Here is a 26,410-nt window from a genome sequence, read left to right on the forward strand (position 1 = left end):
CACTGTAGTGTTTTAAGCTCCGTCGAATATAAGAGAAGTGGGAAAGGTGATAGAGAATGCACCCTTATTCAACACACAAAGCACCACAATTCATTTTCTTAATAAATCAAGCAACAGACATGACACATTTAAACCACAGCAAAATGTAGAAGTTCAATCTTCACATTGTCTATTTATCCAAAACAGTGAATCACAGAATCATCCATGTAATTGTGCCTCTGGGATACATTGATCACTTTACTTTACATTTTAAAATGTAAATACTGAAAACAGGATCACATACAGTGGCATTCGGTTGCAGCTTTTCCATTTTAGGAGAGATTAAGGTTATACTTCTGTCTGGTCACTACTGAGTTAATTTCAAGTCCACAAACTTGTCTATAGCACTAGCGGCCTAAGCCGGCCAAACATAGTGTGGGCCACAGGCCAGACATCATGGACTAAAAAAAATCACTCAACTTTGCTACACGCACATACACAGAGAGAGAAAAAAGACTGGGCTGTGATATGTCTACTGGTTTATATAAGAATAGAATTACCATGCATCTAGGTCATTTACGAAATTACACAATGGAAAAATCCTTTATAATTACTGACTCTAACACATCTAGTTAGAATAAACATATAAATGTGAGATGTTTACCATTTAGGGTGATGATTATGTTCTGCTCTTTTCCAGCAGCAGTGGGCCTACTGTCACAGAGGTATGCACACTAAAATATTCTGATACTTTTTAGGTAACGCGCATGCTCAGTTGGAAGAAGATTATGTTATAACCAATAGACTATTCCAACGCCCAGTGAGGTAATCCCAGGAAAGATAACTAAATAAGCAAATTATAAATACCGCAGTCCTGCAGAAGAGCCTTCAATAAATTGGCACGTTTCATTACGGATACTTAAAAAGGGGGGGGGGGGGGGGGGGGAGAGATGACATGTGTCTAGCTACAGAATGAATAAAAACACACACACCCAAATACAAAGTAATGATATATATGCATATTCCTGCAAGAATTTAATGCAATTGGCCATTAAAAAGAACATATAAAAATATTAAATTAAATATACAAATCAGTATGATTGTAAAATGGATTTGCAGCTTTACCTACATTAAATTAAATAGATACGTCCAAACGTGAGAGGAAAACGCCACTCAGCGCAGAGCTCGATGTTAAATATTTTGGGGTAAAAAAAAAAGCTGGTGTGCATGAGACAAACAATACGCAAAACCGCAGTCACGTTAGTTTTGGAAAGTTTATTTCCCCACTATTTGAAAGTTCCCACATTTTCTATTGTTCAATAATAAATAATAATAATAATAATAATGTTAACGTTCCCGGGAAATGCTCCCCTTCCTGGCAAGAAGTCGTGGATAAAATACAGAACAAAACAGAAATTTTAAAATAAAAAAATAAATAAAAATGCTACCTAATACTCTTGTAATCCTGACTCTCTTTATGTTTGTTTTGATGAGAGCATGAATAATTAGTAAATGAGTGTTTGATGTCCCCAGTTGTCAAATTCCACATTCGTGCAGTGAATTGAATAAAAAATATTCAACAAATGCCAGGATACAAGAAGAGATCAGCGGTAGTTTTAAATTTAACTCTCAAGCAACAGTTGCTTTACATTAGGCCTGGCTGATGACAGCTCCCCCCCCCTTTTTCTCAGCAAGAGCTCGGTGCCTACGCTGCTGCTCTGTGGCTCACAAACATTTGTGACTCATCTTAACCATGTCACTTAATTATTTCATAGCGGTAATATGGCTTGCGAATACACGGCACATAACCTTAAGTGGTGTATGGAGCATTCACGTTTCAACGAGCCAATAAAATATGGAGGGAGTTTAGGAAAACTTAACAGGCTGCTTGTCGCTTGCGAAAGTTCACAAAGGTCGCAATAAATCCCGATGAGTTTTTTTTTTCTCTGTGTGTATGTGTTCGTCTTACACTGTGTGTGTGTGTGTGTGTGTGTGTGTGTGTGTGTGTGTGTGTGTGTGTGTGTGTGTGTGTGTGTGTGTGTGTGTGTGTGTGTGTGTGTGTACGCGCTTACTGTGTTGCAGTATGAGAAGACGAGTGTGTGAGAATGAAGGGGGGAGTAAACTGTGAGAGGCTATCCCTTCGTCGTGAGAGAGAGAGAGAAAGGGAGAGAGATGAAGAAAAGTAGAGAGAGGGAGGGAGAGAGGCTGAGCGAGAGAGAGGGAGAGGGAAAGGGAGAGAGAGCGGCTTATGGAGGAAAACGATGAAGTGAATCTCATTTTTCCCTCTCCCCCCTTCAAAATAAGTTATTGAGTTATGTTGTCGAGTCGTTATGTAAAAAAAGCGTAAATGTTATATTAGTATGCGAGCTGGTTAGAAAAAGAAAAAGAAAAAACAGAGGTTTGCGGGTTCTTGCAACAACTGAATCAACATATGAGCAACAGGCCTAAACACTAAGCAGCCGAGGTTCACTTCAACAAAACTAAATCCCGTGTAACCTCCACGGGCTAAATAAAGTGTAGAGTTTAGCACTTCCACAGCATGCAGTTCACACAGGCCTCTTCTTCTCTCTCTAGCACAGAAAGACGACGGATAAGTAGGAAAACTCACCTTTTCAATCTATAACTCTTTCTCGACGAAATGTTCTGGGAGTGAATGCGGTAGGATGAGGGCGAGAACAGAATGAAGGACTGATTTGATTTTTTTCTCTCTTTTTTCTCTCGCTTTTTTTTTTTTTTAGCCCAGATCCCCTAAAATAAAGAATGTGAGCTCCTTCCTGGGACAGATTGAGGGGGGAAGGATGTGAAAGGCTTGGAGTTAAAAAGCGCCGCTTGAAGCACTCAGCGCGTCTCTGAACTTGATCAGATTTTATGTGTCCTGCAGCGAGTCAGCGGCAGCCCTGTGAAACTTGCTCAATGGCACGAATTTTTTGGCTGAGCGAAAAAATCTCAGGATATTACAATTACTGCCATCTTTCTTTCTGTCTTTTATTCCTCCGTCTTACACCCTATAGAGCTTTTGCAAAAAAAAAAAAAAAAAAATACCCCCTCCCCTTTCAAGCGGCTTCAAGAAAGCCACATTTTGGAACTGCGCCAAGTACATTCAAGTTTTCAGTTAATAAGAGCCAAACTGGTCACATGAAAGAGAAAAAATAAAGGATAATGATAGATAGATAGATAGATAGATAGATAGATAGATAGATAGATAGATAGATAGATAGATAGATAGATAGATAGATAGATAGATAGATAGATAGATAGATAGATAGATAGATAGATAGATAGATAGATAGATAGATAGATAGATAGATAGATAGATAGATAGATAGATGGATACTATATAAAACCTACAACACATTTTAGTTTTTCTAAGTTCAATACTACAAATTTCAGTTCAAAAGTGCCATAAGTGGTTGCTCGAAAAGTTAACTTTCTAGTATATCCTCTACAGATTGTAGATTATATATTTCTCTGAATCTTTAAAATTGTTTGGGAGTTTCATCAGGAGTACGACTCGTGTACGGCTGCATTTGACATGCGCTCCACATAACACATGCAGGATCTGCGCTAGAGCGTTGTTATACCTGCAAAATAATGCCTGCAACAACCAATCAAATGAAAGCAATTGAGACGAACTGCCATCTTCAATAACAAACTGTGCCAATCACCAGAAATCAAGCCAATTACCACCCTTCGTCGCAGTCACGTGTTACAGGGGTAGCAGAACGCCGATTGGCCGTCGTAGCACTGCCTCCCGAGTTCATTTATGTTCTGGGAGTGAGTGATTGACTTTATCAGTCCAAGGACATCATCCGCCTGGTAAGGGGGGGAAGTTTGATCCTCTTTCTCACGGATTGCAGTCAACGGGAGTTTTTTCTCCCAACTCTTTGCATAGGATTTTTCCCCATTTTGGCTTGGTTTGTTTTTGTTGTTTTTGGATTTTTCCGCGCAACGTGGTACATCTCGACGCAGTGTGCAGCTTGCGCGCTCCGCTAAACTGGATTTTAATTTTATTTTCAGTTTTTTTCTTCCCAGCTCCTGAGTTTGCTTCAAGCTCATGACTATGCTTCTTGATAGCGGTCCGCAGTTTGCATCGTTAGGAGTGGGGGGCTTCGGGACGCCGCGGCACCACGAAATCGGGAACAGAGACCCTAGTCTGGGACTGAATCCCTTCAGTGATTCCTCCCACTCCGCTGCTTTTAAAATCAGCCCCGTGGCTCACGATATCGCTTCCAGCCAGACATCAGCTTTCACACCGCAAGCCAGTGGATATGCAGCTGCACTGGGACACTCTCACGGCGGGCAGGTGGGCTCGTACGGCGGGGGAGCTTTCAATTCAACACGAGACTTTCTCTTCCGGAACCGGAGCGTTGGAGAGTCCACAGCTCCGAGCACCCAGCATGGGATCTTTGCAGCTTCGGCGGGGAGCCTCCACGGGCCGCCCGGGATCACCGATAACCCAGGACATTTGTTGTTTCCAGGACTTCATGACCAGGGAGTGAGCCACACTTCATCCAGTGGACATGTTGTTAACAGCCAAATGCATCTTGGCTTGCGCGGGGACATTTTCGGCAGACCTGATCCGTATCGTCCTGTAGCGAGCCCTCGGACAGACCACTACGGGGCTCAGCTCCACAACTACAACCACCCCATCAACATGAATATGGGGATGAATGTGCCGACACACCACGGTCCGGGAGCCTTCTTTAGATACATGAGGCAACCGATCAAGCAAGAATTATCATGCAAATGGATAGACGAGAACCAGATGAACAGACCCAAAAAGACTTGCGACAGGACTTTCAGCACCATGCACGAGATGGTCACTCATGTGTCCATGGAGCACGTCGGCGGCCCCGAGCAGAGCAACCACGTCTGCTACTGGGAGGACTGCCCGAGAGAAGGGAAATCTTTTAAGGCCAAGTACAAACTCGTCAATCACATCCGTGTGCACACGGGCGAGAAACCGTTCCCATGCCCGTTCCCCGGATGTGGGAAAATATTCGCCAGATCGGAAAACCTGAAAATACACAAAAGAACACATACAGGTAGGCACCAACAGCATCTTAGCATCATGTAAAAAATATAGAAAGAGAGCCTATTTTTAAATAGACCCCATGCTTCAGTGTTCCAGATATAAACGTGCATGTTGTTGTGTTATTGTTTACGAGGTCCTTTTCAGAAATTGGACCAACTTTTCTAATGGCGATAAGCTCCCAGTTTCCTTTTTTCGAAATTATATGAAAATATACAGATTGGATAATGTTTCCACAGTAGAGTATAAACCACATTGCTCTGCAACTTTGCTGTAGTGTTCAGCCTCGTTAATTCTTGCAGCTTTTGTCCTGAGAAGTTTTGTGCCAGTCCAAAAGATACTTCATTTACTTTACGCCAAACTTTCGGTGCATTTGCTGTATTGGTGCTTAGGGCAGACACGGGGCTCGTGTGCTTTTTGAACACATTACAAGTAAGCAATTTCTGGCTGCGTTCATAATTGTCGCTCTAGTTCAGTCAGTGCACGGTACAGAATGCCCTGTTGATTCAGTATTTACTATACAAGAGCACACGCACTGAGGAGGCCAGTAGTAGCATGAAGGAGCAGGCCTCTTGAATAAATAAAGCCTGACAGAGCAGTGTGTAGTAGTGGAGCAGTATCCATGTCGCCCCGAGAATGTAGGTTACTCTGTTATATAATAGGCTGCAGACAATTTACATCTTGTGTCTTCGGATTTACAGTCGGTGTTACAATGGGGGTTTGTTTGTGCGGGCCATTGAGGGGTAATTCACGATGTTTATTTAATCCTCCAGGTGAGAAGCCGTTTAAGTGTGAATTTGATGGCTGTGACAGACGCTTCGCCAACAGCAGCGACAGGAAAAAGCACATGCATGTGCACACATCAGACAAGCCATACATCTGCAAAGTGTGCGACAAGTCATACACACACCCTAGCTCTCTCAGGAAACACATGAAGGTAATTAACGTCTTCATTACTCCTTAAACACATTAACACACTCACACACACGCCACTCCACCTCCTTTACCACAGACAGAGACCATCACAACTTTAGGCTTTTTTTTAAAGATGTTATAGGCTAGCCCAGTCACACTGCAAAAAAAGGTACAAAAATGGTGTGCAATCACAATTAGTGTGTTAGCGGCTCTTGATTTTAAATAGCTAAAAGATTAAACGATTAATAGTTTAAAAAAAAACTCCCCCTTTGTTGTTGTTCTCTGATGATGGATTTTGATTTGTATTTTTCTTTAAAATAGCCGTCTTCTATAAATATCCGCTAGCAATAAGCAATTTTTTTAAATATATTTTAACCATCTAGTACTTTGAGAAAACCTATTTTTATATAAACTTTAACAGTGTGTTGATGCGGATATTTCTATGCAGTCCAGAAGCTCGCCTGTTTACCATTACAGTTGCCCCATAAAACTCAGAGCTAATCCGCATTTAAGTTCAGCCTCCTTCCATAAAGACACTTAAAGGTCACCGTTTACAATGACTGCCTCAGTAACTCAGTGCTCGTGTCCCCATGTTTTGCAGGTTCATGAGTCTCAAGGATCTGAATCGTCTCCAGCAGCAAGCTCCGGATACGAGTCGTCCACACCGCCAGTCCTGGTCTCAGCCAGCACTGAGGACCCGACAAAAACGCCGCCGTCAGCCGTACAAAACACGTCTGGTCACAGCGAAGGACTGGCACCCAACTTTAATGAATGGTACGTTTGAAGTCAGAAGAACAAATTCCCTCTCAATGTGGACCAAGAGGATGAGCAGGAAAAAAAACATTAAAAAAAACTATTCATTTTCACTCCACACACATACACACACACATACACGCACACATCATCATCAGATACACACGCAAACACACGCGAATGGGATTGGAACAAGAACAACAGCAGGAGATGAGAGCAAAAGCCAGCACCAAGCAGGCCACGTCCGTTCTCAGGATCACGAAATTTGACTTTTATTCCGCAGTTTTGAGGAAATCAAATAAATCACGAATAAATAAACGCTATACTTTCTCAATATAAATAAATGTTTTTTTATCCTTTAGTTAAAGTTTTCAGAAAAAAATGTTTTATTTTTCATTTTATGTATTTTCTCAAATTTTTATTTAAAAAAAAGAATAAAAAAGGAAAATTATTTCACGCTGTTTTATATAACGGTGACGCTCTATTGTCGCCTCTTCAATTGATTGTTGAAACTTCAAACAGTCTTAAGAAACGTGCCAAAGTCTTTGTCATGAACTTGAACACAGAAAAAAAAAATCATAACTAAATATTATCTCGTGAATGTATTTCCTTGTTTGATGGGGTCGAATCTGTTGTCAACGTCCGTTTTCAGGTGGAGAAATGTGGTATTAGGTTACGATTGTTACCGTTGAATATAACGTTGCCTTTTGTTAATACCGTTGTAAATACATATCCATGATGCCATATTTATCAATTTGTAATTTAATTATGGGTATAAGTTCTGAAACTTAAATGATATTTATGGAAATGTTTTCTAACAAGAACTGTACAGTTTTGGTCATAACCAGCTTAACATGGAACAAATGATAAACTAAAGCTCCAACATCGCGATTGTATCCTTCTGTTTTTTGTTGTTGTTTTATTTTTTCCTTTTTAACCAATAGGCCTACATGTGTCTTATTTGGATTAATTAAATCATTTATATGAATATTATGGATTTGTCTATATATAATGCAGATATTTCCGTCACTTTTATTTTGTTTATGAGACCATTGACATGTAAAATCATTGACTTTGTAGAGCTGAGTTCAGTTGAGCTGAGAAGCTATAAAACGGTTCTGTTGTTACCTTTATTTTTGGTTAAATTTAAACTTTTTGTGTATTTTACTTTTATAGAATCAGAACTAGATGTCAATCTTAGCATAAACTCAGTATTGGGGGAAGAAGAAAAAAAAGAGAGAAAAGAATGAACCCATCAGCCTATTGCACTCCTATACTACAGGTCTTAGAGTGTGCGAAGTCATGATTTCCAAATCAAGGTGACAGCATTTTGAGTATTTCAAATTGAGGTCAAGACCCGAACTATATGCGCCAGTATGGCAACCTTTCTAGTTCCAGAAGTGTCTTTGTGCAAGTATGTTTAAATGTGTGCATCGGCAACAATGGAACTGTCACAACACAGTATCTTCAAAAATAAAAAAGTTTTTTTTGTCTGTCAGCTTGCATTGTTTTAAATGTAATTCTGTGAAACTAAGCGTGTTATTTGTTGTGGTGTTGCATATAGAGCAGTTTGATTACACATTTGCTTGTTTTGTGTGAATAACTTGTCAAGATGACATTTTTGTGTTTAACAAAATTTAGTGGAAGGAATTCTAGATCTATGTGGGTTGGGGAGAACACGTTCAGTGGCAAAAAGAGTTACAGCATTGCATTGTAACCTATTCTCAAGAATTAAATATTATGCATACACAAAGTATATTGTACTCATATGAGAACAATTTCAGACCACCAGCACTACTTTTAAAATAAAATGTAAAAACGGTACCTCTTGACAGTGATATATGAAATAAGTTTATTTAAATAATTTAAGGAATATATGTTTTATATGCTATTTTCTATACCTTAATTTAAAAGAAGTACTTTTTCTTATTCCCACCACCTTTCTGCCCCATGTCCAGAGGTCAGAGAATAATATCTGATGTATAAACACAGCTAGAATGTGATGTTGTAACACTTTCTGGGAGAAATGGGTCACAATCCAAGTTATTCCTGAAGAACAAAAATGTTTTACTGATGAACTGTGTCACTGTGCCACATCGAGGCAAACCATGTTACAACAGCAGGCCTATGCGTTAGCCTATAGCTACCAGAGTCAAACGTTCCTTGTACTTTTTAGGCTACTGTATGTTGGTTGATTTATTTTATCAACTATTTATGAAGAAATGTGAACGGAAATTTTGACTGAAATTAAACAAAACATTATGAAAAGCGACTGTCAGACTGCGCCGTTGATTATTATCAGCATGTTGTTCTGCACCCTGCATGTTAACGCATATAACCGACACTGCTTGCCATGCTATTTAGTAGGAGTCACTTGAACTTGACACTGATTAAGGCGCCATCTTAGTATCTTGGCCTTGTGTGTGTGTGTGTGTGTGTGTGTGTGTGTGTGTGTGTGTGTGTGTGTGTGTGTGTGTGTGTGTGTGTGTGTGTGTGTGTGTGTGTGTGTGTGTGTGTGTGTGTTCAATGGAAATCCTAGGGGGAGGAAGTTGAAGGACCACTTCTTGGCAGTGTGTAGGGACTTTAGAAAGGCCGGTAAGGCATCTGTTTATGACTATGAAAGCTGCAAATGTAAAGTTTATTTTCTTCTTCTTCAATGACTGCTTACAGTGATTGAAAAAAATATATAATAATCCTGTCATGCAGAGTGGAAGACGGGCAACTGAGGACACTGTGTGACCGTGAAAGTGGAGCAGGAATCGTTGCCAAAAGTGGCAGTGCCTCAGCGTCTCCCACTACCCGAACAAGGCACAGCTACATAAAAAACAACCAAAGGAGTTAACACACATCAATAGGCGCCATAATAAGCATTTAAACGGCGAAAAAAATCTGTCTGAATTACAACAAGTGCACATGCACACATCGGGAAAGCCCCGTGTAATAAATAGGAATTTATTCAGTGCTTTAAAATAAAAGAAACAACAACAAATGCACATTTCCTATTGCTCTGTCTGGGAGACTGGTGTAATCTGACGACTTTACTTCCCGGTAAGTCTGACACAGAGGGTTACTTTAAACCCCCACCACACAGTATTCTTCAGCTATAAACAGTTATTGAGAAAAACTGATTCTAATTCTGTTTTGTTCTACTTTTGCGCAAGCGCACCCTTCGCATTTGGTTTGATTTCATTTCTTTTCACCCCTTCCCTCCTTGCCTCCCCCTCCTACCCTTTTCCTCCCTCCCTTCCCAGCTAGTCTAGTCGCACATTTCAAGTTGCTCCTCTCACACACCGTGACGTCAAATAACCGAGACCCGGCTTTCTCCGAAGCACGGCGGCTCGCACGAAGGTTGCATTTTTACGCGCGGATTTGAGATGTCCTAAGCACAGACGTGGCTGCGCTCTGACCCGCAGCAGGTGACCGTGATAAGAGTAAAGAAAGCATACTACGAGGAAATAAACACAACTCTAATATACCTACATTTAAGAGTTAATCACACCTCAGTTTACGTGTCATTAAAAAGCACATTCATGTGAATTTGGGTCATTAATGTAGGGGTGCGTTTAACTCTGCAATTAAAATGCAGCTTGCCAATAAGGTGCATTCAAGCTGTTTCCTAAAACAAGCCATCATTTCCACACTATATGAGAACTCGGTACCGATGATTCAACCCAGACGGAGGAAAAAACATGAAAGGCTCTTTTCTAGTGGGTTCTCAATGGATTAGAAAGCAGTGATGGTCACGTGGATGCAGTTGTGTAAAGACAAGCGGCTGTATAACAACAATGTCCCACTGTAGCAGACAACAACTGGCTCTCAATTAGCCTGCTCATTCATCTTGGGTTATCTTATGGATTGCCGTACTGGGCTCCAGTGTGTGCACTCGGAGGATGGCAGCTGACTGTTGGCAGCGTGCAGCAGCCTATAATCTCTCCGCTTATATAGTCTTCTTGTGGTGGTGGGGGAGGAAGGGATCGGAGGCGGAGGGGAGCGGGGGGGCTGGGTGCGGAGAGAGGGGGGGGGGTGCATTTTGCAGGGGAAAAAATGGACTGAGACGTACGTCTCGCTTGCGCACGCCGCTGAAGTTTTATATCGGATTGATTGGTCAACCCCAACCCCTTTACCTTCCTCGGTTTTCTCAGTAGCAGAGTATTCGCTGGCTAAGCGGGAGAGCTCGCTCTAAGAGGATAAACTGACACAAGCAGGTCCCAAACGCCTTTTGTCACGCAACGGAGGCTGTGATCTTTAAAAGAAAAAAAAAAAAGAAAAAAAAAGCAGCTAATTCATCGCTAACTGAAAATTAAGTCATTATTGGACACAAAGTGCAAAGATAAATTTCGATCAATTCACAAGTAACTCGGTTAGTAGGTTAAAAGATAGAGCTGGAGATGCAAGGCTATTATTAGCTTTTATTCGACACTTTAAGCAAGGGGTTATCTGACACAAGGCTGTTTAATAACTTAGGGTGTATTCTATTTTGCTCAAAGGCACAGCAGCACGGCAGTTGGGATACTCTGTATCGGAGACAGCGCCTGCACATCTGCACATGACCGCTTTGCTGATACACGTTCAGGTTTTATCCCATCACTCCTTAATTAATGGGATGCTGCCAAAACTGAAGCATCATGGAATAACTGCACCGAGCATGGGAGTGTGTACTGTTTCTCTGTGTGAGGATATGAATGTGAGTGAAATAAGAGGGTTTCCATCTCCGCATACAGAAACGAAAAATCTGACACTGCTGATATTTATATATATTTTTAATGAAGGCATTAAAACTACACGGTTAACCAGAATAGTGCCTCTAAACTCAGCGTGACAATTAGAGATTGAAATGAAACGGATTTGTAACAGCACGCGGCTGCATATAGCTTCATAAACAATCAGTTGCATACATCTGATAATTAAAAGCCTCCTTTTGTGCTGAAGTTAATCGAAGGTTGTTTCACCTTCGGCAGGGTGCTGAATATGCATCCGCAAGGTGCCTTAGTCCACGTGTTTCTTTATATGTTAAGGTGTTTTGTGGCTTTTGTGATGGAAACTGTTGAACACAATGTCATTGTGTTTGCCTTCAATTATCCTTCAACTCACTCACACTAGGCTAGGTTGGACGCTCACCTAATGCACATTTCGTGACGATTTATTTGCCCCTAACACTGTGTCGCACGAGGTGATGAGTGGAAGTTGTTGGCCTGTCATTTCCACAAAAGAACAACAAAACATCGCAAAATAAAATAAGTTACTCACCAAGTTCAGTTTCTAAAGCGTCTCACACTTTGACAGCAGCAACAAATTGCCTAAAAAATGCACCTGGGGATTATAATTCGAAATAAAATTTACTTCGAGGCTTCTTAGCCACCTCCCTCCAAGATAAACAAAGCATTCTTTCCAAAAACATTTCTATTATGCTGTGAGCTGAAAGACAATCCATTAGCAGGATGTCCAACAGGAGACAGCGGCAATTCCCCAACATCTGGCAGGGTGTCAGAAACTTGATGAATTCCTTATCAGAGCGGGCGCAGGAATCAAAGCTAATAGGTCCCTGGAGTAAGGTCTCTGGCAAACGTTCATTCAGAAAAGCAGATGTTCAGCAATTGTGCCTTGCGTTTGTCTTTTGACAGATATATTTTCAACACTTTTGAGAGGTGGCAAATGGGTAAATGAGCAATTGACATCCATTTAATGACCCGTTGCTCTGCCCTGAACGCTGCGGTTGTGATGCTTCCTCCCAAACAGGAGCAATAACAAGCCTCTCCCTAACTGCTCTCCCTTGAGGAAGCGAAAGCAGTTTTATGAATCGCTGAGATGCATATTATTGAAAAAAGGTGTAATGCTGACGTGCACTTAAACCGTTAAACAGTGTGTGCCCTTAACTCTCACCACCTGCAATTAAATCGTTAATTACAGCCAAAGCGGCCATTATATTTGGCCTTTACATCACCTGCAGAGTCAACAAAAAGCTACAATTAGTTCAGATCGCATTAAACGCGTGATTCAGCATCTCCAACAAACTTTTTTTTGTTTTTCAACTTGAGAGCACAAGACAGACTCAAGCTCACAGGACGGGTTCTCCCCCGAGGGGACGGACAGCTGCGCTCACATATTCATTGCTCTCTTCAAATAAAAATGACAATGTCGTTAATTTAGCCCCCTTCTTAAGACAATGAATTAGAATTGGAGAGCGTCTTTCCATTATTTAAAGAGCTCGTTCATTGCCTGTCACGGCGATTTTGTTCGCGCGTGCGCAATGCCCTGAGCGGCTGCACGCTCTTAAGTTTGCTGGAACATCAGAGCAATCAGAGCGCGCACATGGGTTTAGTGTGAACATCCACATTTTTAAGGTTGATAGATAGATAGATAGATAGATAGATAGATAGATAGATAGATAGATAGATAGATAGATAGATAGATAGATAGATAGATAGATAGATAGATAGATAGATAGATAGATAGATAGATAGATAGATAGATAGATAGATAGATGAAGAAGTAAATAAAAACAAACAACAATACCAATTGTGTCCCAGAAATGCCAATCAAGGCATAAAGGGGGGAGATCTAGTTGCATAATGTCTGCGCAATCTTTAATCCGTTATGGATATGCATGAGGCAGGGATAGCACCATGAACAACATCCCGCCACAGCCTCAGCACGTGTTTACATGATTTCTGGCATCAGAAAAACAAAGGAAGAAACAATGAACGATAACTACTTTTTTCCCGCAACTTCCCATTCAGGCAGGCGGTGGGGGTTGACCTGCTTTTTTATTTTTAGAAATAGAGTATATTCACCTTCAAAGACTGAAAACAATCTTTGTGATTTAAATTCAGGAAACATAACATGATAACTAGTGTCACCATGATGACAAATTGATTGCATTTGAAGAAGGATGTAGGCAATATGTTGTTCAGGGGGGAATTCTGCTTTTTGTGAAAGGGTTTATATTAGGATTATTTTACGTGTTTTTTTTAACCCAACTTGACTTTGCTTTACTTTTTCTTTTATATTTGTTATATGCTTCAAATATGATCAGGACTGACAGTCAACATTGCCAGTTACTAGTAACCAAAAACACTGATTGAGTCTATTTCCTTAAAGACTGGGCCTAACTGCGTGAGATGAACAGACCTGTTGTGGTTATGACTACCATGGTGCTATAATGTGCCTTCTGTGAAACAAAAATAATCTTCACCCTCCACGCATGCATCTTTTAAAGCAGGTTTCCAAATGTGCACACACAATTGCAGTCACATTCCTGCAAAGAGAATAACAATGAAAAGGGACCAAGGTATATATAGCATAAATATATACACGAAATATGTTTGAGGTTCTGTGAGAGTCAAGGAAAGAAAAACATAAAAAATATGAAAAATATTATATTTTGAAGGAAACAATAGGTGTCATTTCTTGCATTTGCAGCAGTCATTCAAGAGGGTTAAGGATAGGAACCGGTGTTTTAGTATGCGCTAACATCTGTGCTATGCCAGCAGCAGAGACTGCTGTAATGATTAATATAAGTAAAGAGAGGAAGCATGACACACAATGGCAAGCATAAGGCAACAACAATGCAATCTGGATTTTCATATGTAATGCCCTGGCCCTTGTTAGCTCTTGTAAGCCCATGATCAGAGGTGATCTTATTGTAATAAGATGTGTTTGGCTAACAGAGAAAGACCAGGTTTTTGTGTGGGTGGCGGGGATTCTGGTGCTAAAAGAGAGTTATATTCAACAGCTGTGTTATACAGGTTTTCAACAGCCATAATAAAAAGTGTTAGACATAGCACCAGTTATTTCCCACTTTTCCACTAATCTAGGCTCTGCTTTCCAACTGTGCCTTTTGGCCAAACAGTACACCACTGGCTCATATTTTCGCAACATAAGATATACACTCTGCAGTTTTTTGGTTTGCAGGTATTTTCACATTTCTGTGTTTAACTACTCTATCAAAGCTGAGTCAAAGAGATTTTCTCCCCAAGAAGTATCAACAATCAATTCCATCATGATGGGAAACAATGCAGTGTGATTACATGCCTTCAACTTTGTGGCATACTCAGCGAACAGTACAGATTTTATTCTTCTTTTTGTTGTTCTATTAATGGTCTCCATCCTGGGACAATAACAGGCACACAGGGGGGTTTTTTTTGGTTTTTTTTGAGAGAGGAGGAGGTGTAGGAGGAGAAAAGGGAACCAGGTAGGAGGGCATGATGAAGGGGGGAGGGATGGGAAAGCCAGGTGCTGGTGGAAATTGGCAGGCGATTGCCAAAGCGACCTCATGCCAGGATAATGCATGGGGCCATAGGTGTCCCCCAAGCCAATCCCAACCCTCATGCTGATAGCTTTTCAGAGCCTGTGGGACAATCTCTTCAATAATTGCTTTTCCTGTTTCAATTGTTGTCTGAAGACCAGTAACAAAAGAGAGGGGACTTTGTTTTCCACAAGCATTGCAAAAGTGCGTGCTGCACTGCACTTGGAGCCATTTGTAGTTACCTTATAGTTCTAAACAGGCCAATTTATCCTTGTATGTAAACCAGTATGGTAGTGGTTTTGAGTTTCATCTTTAAAAAATCATTAAAAAATTCAAGACCCAGAGAGATTTGTGGTCATGTGAGTGACAGGTCAACTATATTGTGCATTATCTGCTATAAACGATGAGAGCTTGCAAGATACTCAAATATAACAACGGTAAATACCTATTTTATTAGTATCTTTGAAATAAACTCTCCATCTCTGTGACATTTGTCTCCTAATGGAGAGAGTGAGGCTTAGCAGGCTTAGTGAACTTTTCTCCACAGTTCTTCTGCACAGGCCCTAAACAAGTGGAAAATGACTTGTTGCTCCAACAACAACAGTACTTTTTTAAGTTGTTCCTTTCTTTGTTATACTAAATAAACAATTTCTTCCCAATTTTGTTATTTTTATCATCTGCCCAACTTGCAAAAACATAGGTATATAAATATGCATGAAGCTAAATATATTTATTTAGCAATGCAACATATTTTAATTAGAGTAATAAGCCAACTGTGCCAGTGTTAATATAATATTATTAGATTCATCTTCTATTAATGATACAAACAACAGCATAAACAACAGCAATTTGTCCATTATCCGATTACTACTACTGTTATTAACAATAATAATAATAATAATAATATATCAATATTATTATGAGCTGATTATAATTTTAAATCATATGTTTCTCTGCTAACTTAAACGGTCGGACTGAGCGCATTTAAAACAAAAGAAACTACAAGGCCCGTGTTTTCCAGCTGCAGTGACCTTCCTCTTCCCCCATTGCGCAACTCCAAATAACAGAAAAAGAAAATGTACGCAGTCAAATTATTAACGACCCACTTGTCTTGTTCTTGAGAGATTTGGGAGCGATGAAGGCAGAGAAACCGAGTTCATTTAAAACGGGGTCAAAGTCAGAAGAGGGGAACACTTCAAGAAAATTCTTTCCATTTTAATTAATCGCTACTGAAACTTAAATAACAGACAAATTTCGTCGTTAAAGGGTTAAAACGGCGCGATTTAAAAAAAAAAAAAAAAGAAACAACAACAACATTTCAAGAATCGAATCGAGACTTTTTAAATCCATTGGTGTACTTTGTGGTGTTTTTCGTCAGTAATTCGTTGTTTAAACGCGATTATTTCTTTTCTTTCTTTCTTTTTAAAGCGTAAAATAAAGCTAACGTAATTTAGATAGATTTCTCCTCTGAATAAAACAAAAGGGTGTGGTGCTGTAACTCAAGCTGCGCCGCAGGTCAGCAAGTAGTTTAATACTGCCAAACCTTACTACGCAGGCGTTTTGTTTTCATTCTTCCGAAGCATAAATAATGTAAGAACCTCTCCTGTCTGTCAGTTACACTTACAGCGCAGCCGTGCATACACTGGAAATAAGGCTGATGGAAGCTGTTGTAAAAGATGATATTATAAGACGTGACACTAACTCAGACTTCAACGACCAAGTTCACACCTTGAAAAGAGGTTTAAAAAATAAAATCTTAACAGAAAAGAATCTGAACAAATTAGTGAGCAAACTTCATTTTTTTTCAACTTCAAACATTTTTTTAGGAAAGCTGACCTAAGAATATATAAGTGGCATTTTTAGGTAAGAGTTTGATGCAAAATGTGCAGTTTTATGAAATAGAGTAAAATCTGCGTTAAGGTTAATTTTGTTTCAAGCATATACAGTAAACTTTATATGGTGTTTTGTTTAGATTTTTTTTTAAATTGAAACTGGCAACAGTGTGCCAGTCGAATACCCAGTTTAATTTACCTTGTCTTGGGAATGATTTTTTTCCTGTATTACCTAAATAAGGTGAAATCTGGGGCAGGCAGACTCTGTACTGCTTGTCAGAATCAGTGGAGTGTAAAATTGCAACACCAGACAGCCAAGATAATAGCTCAGAAGGGGGCTAATGTTCCTGCTACATTCACAGAACATTTTTATAATGACCGAGTTAAAAAGAAAAAAGTATGGATTTATGCTATATTCAGTTTGCCCAGTTTATTCCTGTTTTGCTCTGTGCTTTATCTTTCCGTAGGCGCATTTGTCCTATTAAAATTAAGCAGTGTAAATTAATTTAGATCCAAAACCGTAAAAAGGAATCGACTTGTGCAGTGCACCGCAGTCTGTCTTCTCCTGTCTGGGCCTCTTAGAATACCTTTTTCTCAGCTTCCTTTGAGAGGGGAGTACCAGTTGGAGGAAAAATATCATTACTGAGTGCCCTTTCTGCCCAATCATGCCACCAGAAGATACTCCCAGTCCCACATACATGGCCAAAGCCAAACCTTTCCTGTTGGTCCCTCAAACAGATGCACAGACACACAAACTTATACTTGAGCACACACATAAATTACATGGGGATTACTGAGACATGGTTCAGAGATGTCACCAACAGGGTCTGATTTGCCAGGCTTTGCTATACCCAAAATCAGCTGGTAATACGTCTGCTTTGAGATCATTCCAAATACCCCCCAAATCCTTGCGTCTCACCATTTAAAACTCCCACAGGTGCTAAACCTAATCTTTCCTCGGACCGAGGTCACCATTCTGGTGGTCTAAGCTTTCTGGCCACTGGATCTCAACTCCTAGCAGCAACTGTTATTTCATATGGTATTAGGAGGTAACTTGCAGAGTTTATGTAGTTTCATCACACATTTAATATAAACTCTCAATACAAAAAAAACTTATTTGCTTAATCAAAAAGAAGAAAAGCAGAAGATAAACTGGAGATTGTTCAGGCTACTGAATTCTGACTTTACTCATAATGTTAGAGCAATGCTTCTTTTTTAAGGATGTTGTTCTGGTGATGTCAGAGTGTTCACAATAATCCCAGCTTGTTCTAAGACTTAGAACCTCATGAAATCTGTCTAAATAAGCATGTTTTCATGTTCTCTCAAGCCCATAAACTAAACCCACCCCTCTTCATTAGGAAGATATAGTGTTTTTAGATTGTTTTGATGTGGTCAGGGAGCAGACGGACCATTGGCTAAGCATTGGAAAGAGCAGACAGTCCAAGCGGTTTAGCCTTGTTTAAAATTATTAATCCACTTCTAATTCCAGCTGGCCCCCTGACAGCACAGAACCCTATCAAAAAAAATCAGCGCCTCCATTGTGAGGCCTGGCAGAAGGGGACTGGGCGTATTTTTTCTGCTCCAATCAGTTTCTAGAGGTTGGGCGATTAAAAAAAGAATCCCAGCCCCCCCTTCCTCGCACAGCGGGGGAATAACGGAATCATTAATTCCCCATTAATTTCAGAAAAAACGAAATGTCGACTCAATGTAGTCCCTTAGAGAAAAGAAAAAGATGGGAGTGACAGAAGCGACAAGTGCCTCTGGTTGCCCAAGAAGTGCTGAAAGGTGACATTCCAAAACTTTACATAAACAGGGGAAAAAACAGTTTAATGTGATGTTTAACAATCCCTTCAGTGTAACCAGCACTTAAAACTACAGTCTGTAAAAGTCATATCAATGCGCACAGAGCACAATTTGCCTGCCGTACTTTATAAAAGTTCTTTTAGTGTTTTAGTAGACTTTTTAGTTCATTTTAATGAAACAACCTTCAAATTTAAATCAATTTTTCAGAAAAAGGCACATAAAAACACACAGTAAGGCAGAGGTGTGTATATTATATTTTGTGCTGTGAAATAAAAGTACAATTATTTTAAAGATACCTCATTTATCATTTACTGAAAGTAAAGGCTACTGAAATTCTTGTTAGTGTTTGAAATCAGCTCTAAACTTAGTTTTCAATGCCGTTTGTAGTTCGTTTTATAGGCTTCAAATACTAACTTCTCCGTTTGTCTCCAAACCATCCTTCATAAGTTTTTAAGTTATCTTTTATTGGCTTGAAATCTCGCTAATAGCCAGACTTTATTTGCAGTCGACATTATGTTCATGAAATAAATAAAAATCTACCCGTTATGACTCACCTTGAAGGGGTCTTTGTGATTAAGTTACTTCAAGAGTTTATATCTTTTGTCAATAACTGGTTCACATTTTGTCTTGTCCTTTTGCAAGCTGTTCATAAATACAATGATGTTCCAGGCGGCTAACCTCACATACAACAAGGAGGCAGGAGGGGCTGGGCTAAGGAAGGGGGACAACAATGTCAAATCTTGGAGGGGACAAAGAGGTAGTTCTGCTCCGTCTCACCCTATGCAATCACTACACAGCAAGCACACAAATGCACGCGCACCCAGCAAGCAGATAGTTTTTGATTGGGAAGCATGGCTGGGCCCCAAGTGGTGGCCCCTATCATCACCCTTTCATGATTACACACACATGCACATTCACTTATATGCAGACGCACACACAGACATTCATGGGGCCATTATAGCTGTCTCTGCTCAGAGTGACAGCCTTTCATATCTGTCTGTCTCTAAGCCAAGTTGTTATCATCTATGCACCCAACCATTAGCAAGTGTCACAAACACACACATGCACACACATACATGCAAGTACGCGCATCTGCGTGCAAGCACACACACTAGTTTTTCAGGAAATGAGGTCCAATTAGATGTAATCAATGGCGGATAAGTAAAAAGCATTTCAAAAAATTCAATGCTTTTAATTTTTTTAAATTGATTTTTCCACTAATTTCTTGCTCCCCCTCTCTTTCTCGCTGGCTCACCCTCTTTCTCTCTACATCTCTCAGGGTGACTTTTGAGCACTCAGATTGACAGAACAAAAGAGATTGTTGTGGGGATACTAATTATTTAATGAATTCTTTATTTATTTTAAAAGTTCCCTGGGTGGCGATGTGCCCAGACTGTTACAGTAGATGGAAAATTACAGCCTGGAAGACAGTGAGTGACACATGAACAGAGGCAGAGGTGCAGGGGGTGGGCTGTGCCATCTAAACATGCCCATGCCCTTAAAGCCATGGCAACATCCCCTGATCCTGCCAGAACCCCCCACCCACCCACTCACTTCATATCCTGCAACCCCCCTCCTCTCCTTCTCTCCACCTCCATTTGCTACATTGCATTTCAACAAAACTGCCACATTAATCGTGTGTGCTCATTTCAATCCAGCTTTGGTGATTTTTTTTTCTTTACTTTTTAGTAACTCGTGCTTCTTCATTCAAAATCCCAATTTTCCAGAAACAATCCTTAAAATGGCAACAATTGACAGCCAATTTCCCTCGGCGAGGGGCCATATGTCCACTTCAATGAATTCCAACCACTAAAAAAATCTTTTCTACACAAGCTTTTTTTTTTCCAAATGATGTGTCCTCTCCCCCCAAAACCGATAAGTAGGGCATGGGGAGAGTAGGCCACTAAAGACCCGGTCGTTATTGATTTGACAAGTGAGTGAATAATTCATCTCTAGTGGCAGGCATCAGCTGGAACAACAGTTTATGACCACTACTGTTACTAGAAGAGACATATCGCAAATCTGACCTTTCCTCTGCCTCTTCCACCAGTCTGTTATGTAGTCTAGCACTGCTCTACTGTATATCCTGTACCCCGCTTTTGTTGGCCTTCCTCGCTTCATGGGAACTCCTTTTATGGTCTCTAGTAATAATTCCAAATGTTCCTTTCAATCCCAGATTTTGTATGATTTCTTCAGCCAAGTGCTGCTTAATTTACGATCATTTCCAGTTTCCCTGCAGCTCTTGGCCAGCAGGACACAAGGACAGCTTTATGCATGGGTGTAATTCACACACGCATTGGCACCGCACCCAGCAACTGCCTGCTATACAGAAATACTGATTTACTCACTACCTCGGTAATAGAAGATGTTAGAAAACAGACAGTTTTGATTGGCTGAGTCATGTTCAAAGCTGTTGCCTGAAAAACACAGATGTGACTGCTGAGCTGTTAATACAAATCAGACATTCCCATTCATGCCAGTACTATGCTGCTGGGCAGATGAATAACTGCTAGTTAGGCAGTGGTTACAACATGCACAGTAGTGCAAATCTGCTATAAGTCAATCTTGTTAGTGCTAACAAAAACACCAGGGAGATGAAAAACAGTCCTTGTGGTGGTAACCTTACTGAAAGGTCACAGACTGATTCCAGGATTTAACTCACTAATGCTCGGTGGCCATCTGAAACTAACAAATCACTGGACCAGCTATGACCTCAGCTCTCCATCTTGATTTCTTCAAACAAGTATCACTTGAACGCACACATTAATTAAGCATAACGCTGCAGTCTCGCAGGTTATTAAAAATAATAGGTTATTAAAACAGTACAATCTTACTTACATCAAATCTCTACCAGAATGTGTACCTTGAAAGATGAGCAAACTGAGCCCATCCCATCTGTACAAAGTACAAAAAAGAAGAAGAGAGAACTCCTGCACTTTATTCTACAAGAAAGGAACAGTCATGCTCCTGAATAGAGCTCTCAGGGTGTCTCGAGCACGGAAAGGCAGAGTTAGTTTCAATCTGTACTCGGACTACCTGCTGAGTTACCAGATCCCCAGCGAGTGTGAAGTCAAGCAGACTGCTTCTCTGACTCAACGCTCCCTGCCACCACCTCCACGCTACATCATGATTTATTCCACAACAACAAGATGTTGAGACTGTAAGATTAAGATGCATTCAGCAAGATGCAGGAGGAAAACATGTAGACATGTGTAAGTTTTCCTGCTCCGTTTTTACATCCTCAGATTTGGTTACATTTCAGTTTTGTACAGTGCATATACGCACATACCGGCGCGCACACAGTCTTTCTGTCAGTAGGTCAAGACACCATAAAGAGTGTCAGAGCAGGCTGAAAGATGAAGTTAAGATGAGTTATGTGCCTGAGCAGTCTGTGACCTTTGCTGCTCTGTCCATATGATATCACTCAGCAGGGAGGGAACCATGGAAAGCTTCAGTCTCAATCCTGCTACTCTGAAAGTGCATACTGCTCTCAGATTATCTGCATTTTAGGAACACATGCATCTACCCAAAGAGTATATTTGATTAGTCGCCCTGGGTTTTTTTTTAGCGCTACAAAGAAGGAATCCATTTAAGCAGCTATGCAGCCTGAAAATACCTTTTCTTGGTGTCTTTTCTCTTTTTTCCCGCTTGTTCTTTCTTTCTTGCTCGCTTCCTGTCTTCCTTTGAGCTACGTCTCCCCACTCACTCAAGTACACACAGGGGCCACAGGGAACTCCAAGTTTCCATTCATGCTTCTCATTATCAGGGCATGTCTGTATTTTATGAGGCCGTGTAAACCACTGAATTACTGCACTTTAAAATGTATCCTGACACTATTACGTGACCATGTTGATAGAAAGGCCTTTCAATGCTAAAGCCAGGACCTAAAATGGTGGACGACAAAAGAGCATGACTTGTTAATTATTTTTAACTGCCGGATAAAAATGATTATGAAGTAAGGCAGGATACACAAATGGCTAAGGCCACATCATAAAGCGGCTCCCTGTCTCTGGAGAAACACTAACCTTAGTTTTAGAGGGGAAATGTGAGCATGCACCAAGCAGAAAAACAGACCATTGTGTCCACTTATAAAATTCATCTTAAGCTATCTAAAAACAATTAAATAACACTGAACACAAACAATGAATAATTTGCCATGATTTGCTCTTTAATTAGATGAAGTAAAGCAAATGTGTTTTGCAGTCAAAAAGGCACCACTGATTTCCGCGTCTGTTTGTTATTATCGGAACATAAAATGAAAATAAAATTGCATAAATAAAAAATTGGTCCCTCATAAAATTCAAAAGAGCATATTAAATTATGATACCACATGCAATACATTCAGTTCACACAAGCTGTATTTTTCTGACATGCTATATTAATTAAAGGAAGACATTAATCCCGGTTGTCTTTTCAATTTAATGAACGAGCTTTTAATTAAGTGATTCTCTCATGCAGCCATACACAACGACTTTCAGAGATATATCAGTGTGTGTGTGTGTGTGTGTGTGTTGCCCGGCTTCCTTGTTATTGATTTTTTTTCTTGCATAAGTGCAGAATTCATAGACGGTTTGAAATAGCAGCTTTCACAACTCTGACCATTTTCAAGTCATTAAAATTGCACGTACTCATTTATATGAAAGTGTTGGGCCACATTATATTGAAAATGTAATTTTGCTGACACATCAGCTCAGCCCTGAGGGTTATATACACATATGATAATATATGAACTTCCAGATGAGTCCCAGAAGCGCAGCTTCTTCTCCGTCTCTCTCACACCCTCCAGTGCATTTTTAATACTTGTATGCTTTATTTGACTAATGCTACGATCAAAGCCAATTACACTATTTCCAGTCCCTCCAGTGTTCCCTTGGATTTTCGTGGCTGCTTCCCACAAGTGGTGGTTGAAATATGTATATATGTTTATGTGTGCACATTTATATTCCACGTTTATATTTGTAAACTCGTGTGTGCACGAACAGTAGTGCGGGTGTATCTCAGAGAGCCGCAGCGCCAGCATAGCTAGAGCAGGAGCAAGCTGCTGGTCTGCAGAGCAGTGACAATGATAGGTGGCAGACCAGTCAAAACAAGTCTTGTTCTTTCAGGCAGGGCCAAAGTGCTGCTGAAGAGGTTCTTTTGAGGCACCCTTAATGTGGTAAAGTGATCTCCTCCACAATTGGGACACTCCAAGAGGCCATCCCTGACAACCAGAGCAAAGCAAACTCCCTCCCCTTTCACTCAGCCTTGTCACTTTGCAGCTAACCCATTTGGCATGGATGTTATAAGAAAACATCCCACAACATGAGGGATGTAGATGCACATAGAGCAAAAACTAATAATCATCGTATTACCATAAATGTTACAAAGCTGCTTTTATTTATGTGCACATACTACTATCTAACATTACCCCATTTATGTATGCATCTATTACCATGCATCACGTATATACCTTCTGGTAGAACAGCCTGCATTAACTGTTATTTTGAATGCAGATGAATTCATTTTTGGCTTGCTGACAACATATTTCTCTAACCTTTATACCTCCCATTACCATCTGAGCAGATATTTCCCCTGTGTTATTATGTTCTGGATATGGAGGTGACTTTGTGATTTGGCCAGTTTACCACGGTAACCCCTGTTGGCCCACATGAAAAACTTCTGACTGGAGAAGCTGTTTGAATGAAACAGAGGCCTAGGTTGAGAAAAAGCCAGACAGTGCCCAGAACACGACAGCACAGCCCAGTTGGCCTCCTGACAATCTGGCTGACAATACCAGCAGACTTAGCACTCACTTTTTACAAGGGCTGCCTCAAATTGCTTCTGTCTTTCTCTCTCAGCGGCACTCACAAAAGAGTGAGTGGCAAATTGAAACTGAACTTTATTTGAGGCTGTAGCCAGACATAGTCCGTGATAAGTATGGCTGCCCTGATCCAAATAAATAATCACCATCAAAGGAAGCCGTCTAAAACACAGATTTGACCATTCTGGCTAAGTCTCCGTAAAGCTCCCAAAGTGGAATAGAAGTTTGGGTCTCAACCTAAATGAAAAGGGGATTTCTTTTCTTCTTCTCACTCTATTCTAACTCTTCCTCTTTTCTTCCTTTACTTCTTCTTCTTGTCTGTTGAAACATGTGGTCAGCTGTTATGCTTCCATGTGGTCAGATGATCAAAGCTGGGGAGCAGCAGTAATTGTCCCCCGCTGAAGCCGTGCCCCGGCTGGGATCAGGATCCCAGCAGGTGGGGGGGACAGCCATGAGAACGGAGGGAGAGGGTGGAGGAACGCAAGAGGCCCTGCCTGGCAGAAATAAAGACTTCCTAAGGGCTGCTCTCTGACAACAGAGCCCCAAAGGGAGAGTGAAAAATGAAGCCTCCACACATTCGAAGGGGTTTTCACTCACGGAAAGGGGCCGCGATTGGGGTGAACATTAGAGAGAGAGGGCAAGATGGAAAGCATAAGAGAATAGGATTATAATATTTGCTCAGAGCGAAGAGGAACAATTGTGCGCCTCTTTCACAGTGTCCTTAGAACGGAGCCTGTGTCGAATCTGAGGTTTTTGATGCTTCATGAAATATGGATGCTGTTTATTTCACCTGCCAACCCTGCCTTCTGCGGTCAGACACCTTCTACTGGCAAAGACTATTACTGGCCAAAAAGAAGGAAAACTACAGAAATAAATCTAGCAGTCATTTTTGTAGAACATACAAATACACAAACCGATGACATGGATGTAAACACAAGAGAGTCCACTCTTTCTTCTCACAAGGAAGCCAACAAACACATTATTACCATACACAAACAAAATCACACACACCGAGGTGTGGAAAGACCACGCATACCTCGGCTGGTCAATGTTTACCTGAAGACCAGAGGGAGCTGTGAATGCTCACAAGTCGGCTACTTTGCATGTATGTGGGAGCCCGCAAAACACTTCTCACTGCTGTCCGTCATTTTGATTGCCCAGCATGACTCCTCTACCCCAAACCTCCCAGCACCCCCACATTGCAACATCCCCCCAGCCAGATGGCTTTTTTTTTTTTTCTTTTTTTTTTTAACTGTCTGTGGGCTCTTGCACCTCTGCTCTACCACACTAAATCCCTGAGATGGCTGGGTGGAGTGGAAGGTTTGGAGCTCTGCGTGGACAAATGGTTTGGAGGTAGCAGAGCAAATAAAACGGATTAAGAGGAGTCTTTTCACAGATACTTCAAAACTATTTTGGCGCTGAGCCATGGATCCCCCCCACACACACCCACCTTCTCCAACACCCCAACAATTCTCCCCCTCGACAAAAATCAGACACCCACAAAGACATTTCTACAGCATCCAGGTCTTGTGCATGGGCTTACATCACGCATCATCAATATACTGTTTAATCTGACATAATCTGATTAAATGTGATATGTATGAAGCTACAACAAACATCCATATTTGCTCATTCTGTGCATTGTAGATACAGTTCTTCTTAAGAAAGGATTTTTAAAAGGGTGTTGTTGTTTTTTTTAATCTAACACACAATCCATGCAAATCATGTCCCACAGTGCCTACTACAACATATGGAACAGCATGTGAATTTCATTTAATAGCATGCCATAATAGAATAACAGACATCTCTCAGGCTCTAAAACTAAACACACTAGTCCTTTTCATTTCGACATCATGGGAATAACCATGACATATTTCACAAGAACAAAGTGTGAGGAGATATAATAAAGCCAAAACACATTATTATAGTGCAAAATGACTCATAACCCTCCATATACAGGGACTGTCATTTTCATAAGCGCTGTTAAAGATGACTGACTGACGTTGATTGAATGCTTCAAATTTGCTCAGAGAAGTTTAAACACTTTCCCA

At 40.6% G+C, this 26,410-nt stretch overlaps 2 protein-coding genes across 3 annotated transcripts in view; one reads left to right on the forward strand and one right to left on the reverse strand.

Annotated features, from left to right (window-relative positions):
- LOC308408917 (uncharacterized protein) overlaps nt 1–26,410 on the reverse strand; it is an 81,132-nt gene that overhangs the window by 19,426 nt on the left and 35,296 nt on the right. The window contains exon 1 of one of the 2 annotated variants that reach the window (XR_013973867.1): nt 2,588–2,967. The exons of the other annotated variant lie outside the window; for it this stretch is intronic. The gene's annotated coding sequence lies outside the window, so the exon portion shown is untranslated. Of the gene's footprint in view, nt 1–2,587; nt 2,968–26,410 lie in introns of those variants that run through there. 2 annotated transcript variants of the gene reach the window in all.
- Nucleotides 3,752–8,177, forward strand: zic3 (zic family member 3 heterotaxy 1 (odd-paired homolog, Drosophila)). The gene is made up of 3 exons (XM_080901934.1): nt 3,752–5,024; nt 5,785–5,948; nt 6,528–8,177. Exons 1-3 carry the CDS (start codon nt 4,034–4,036, stop codon nt 6,708–6,710), a joined length of 1,338 nt encoding a protein of 445 aa, XP_080758060.1. The 5' UTR covers nt 3,752–4,033; the 3' UTR covers nt 6,711–8,177.

Source organism: Rhamphochromis sp. 'chilingali' (genome assembly GCF_963969265.1).
Source record: "Rhamphochromis sp. 'chilingali' genome assembly, chromosome: 13".
Taxonomy (NCBI): domain Eukaryota; kingdom Metazoa; phylum Chordata; class Actinopteri; order Cichliformes; family Cichlidae; genus Rhamphochromis; species Rhamphochromis sp. 'chilingali'.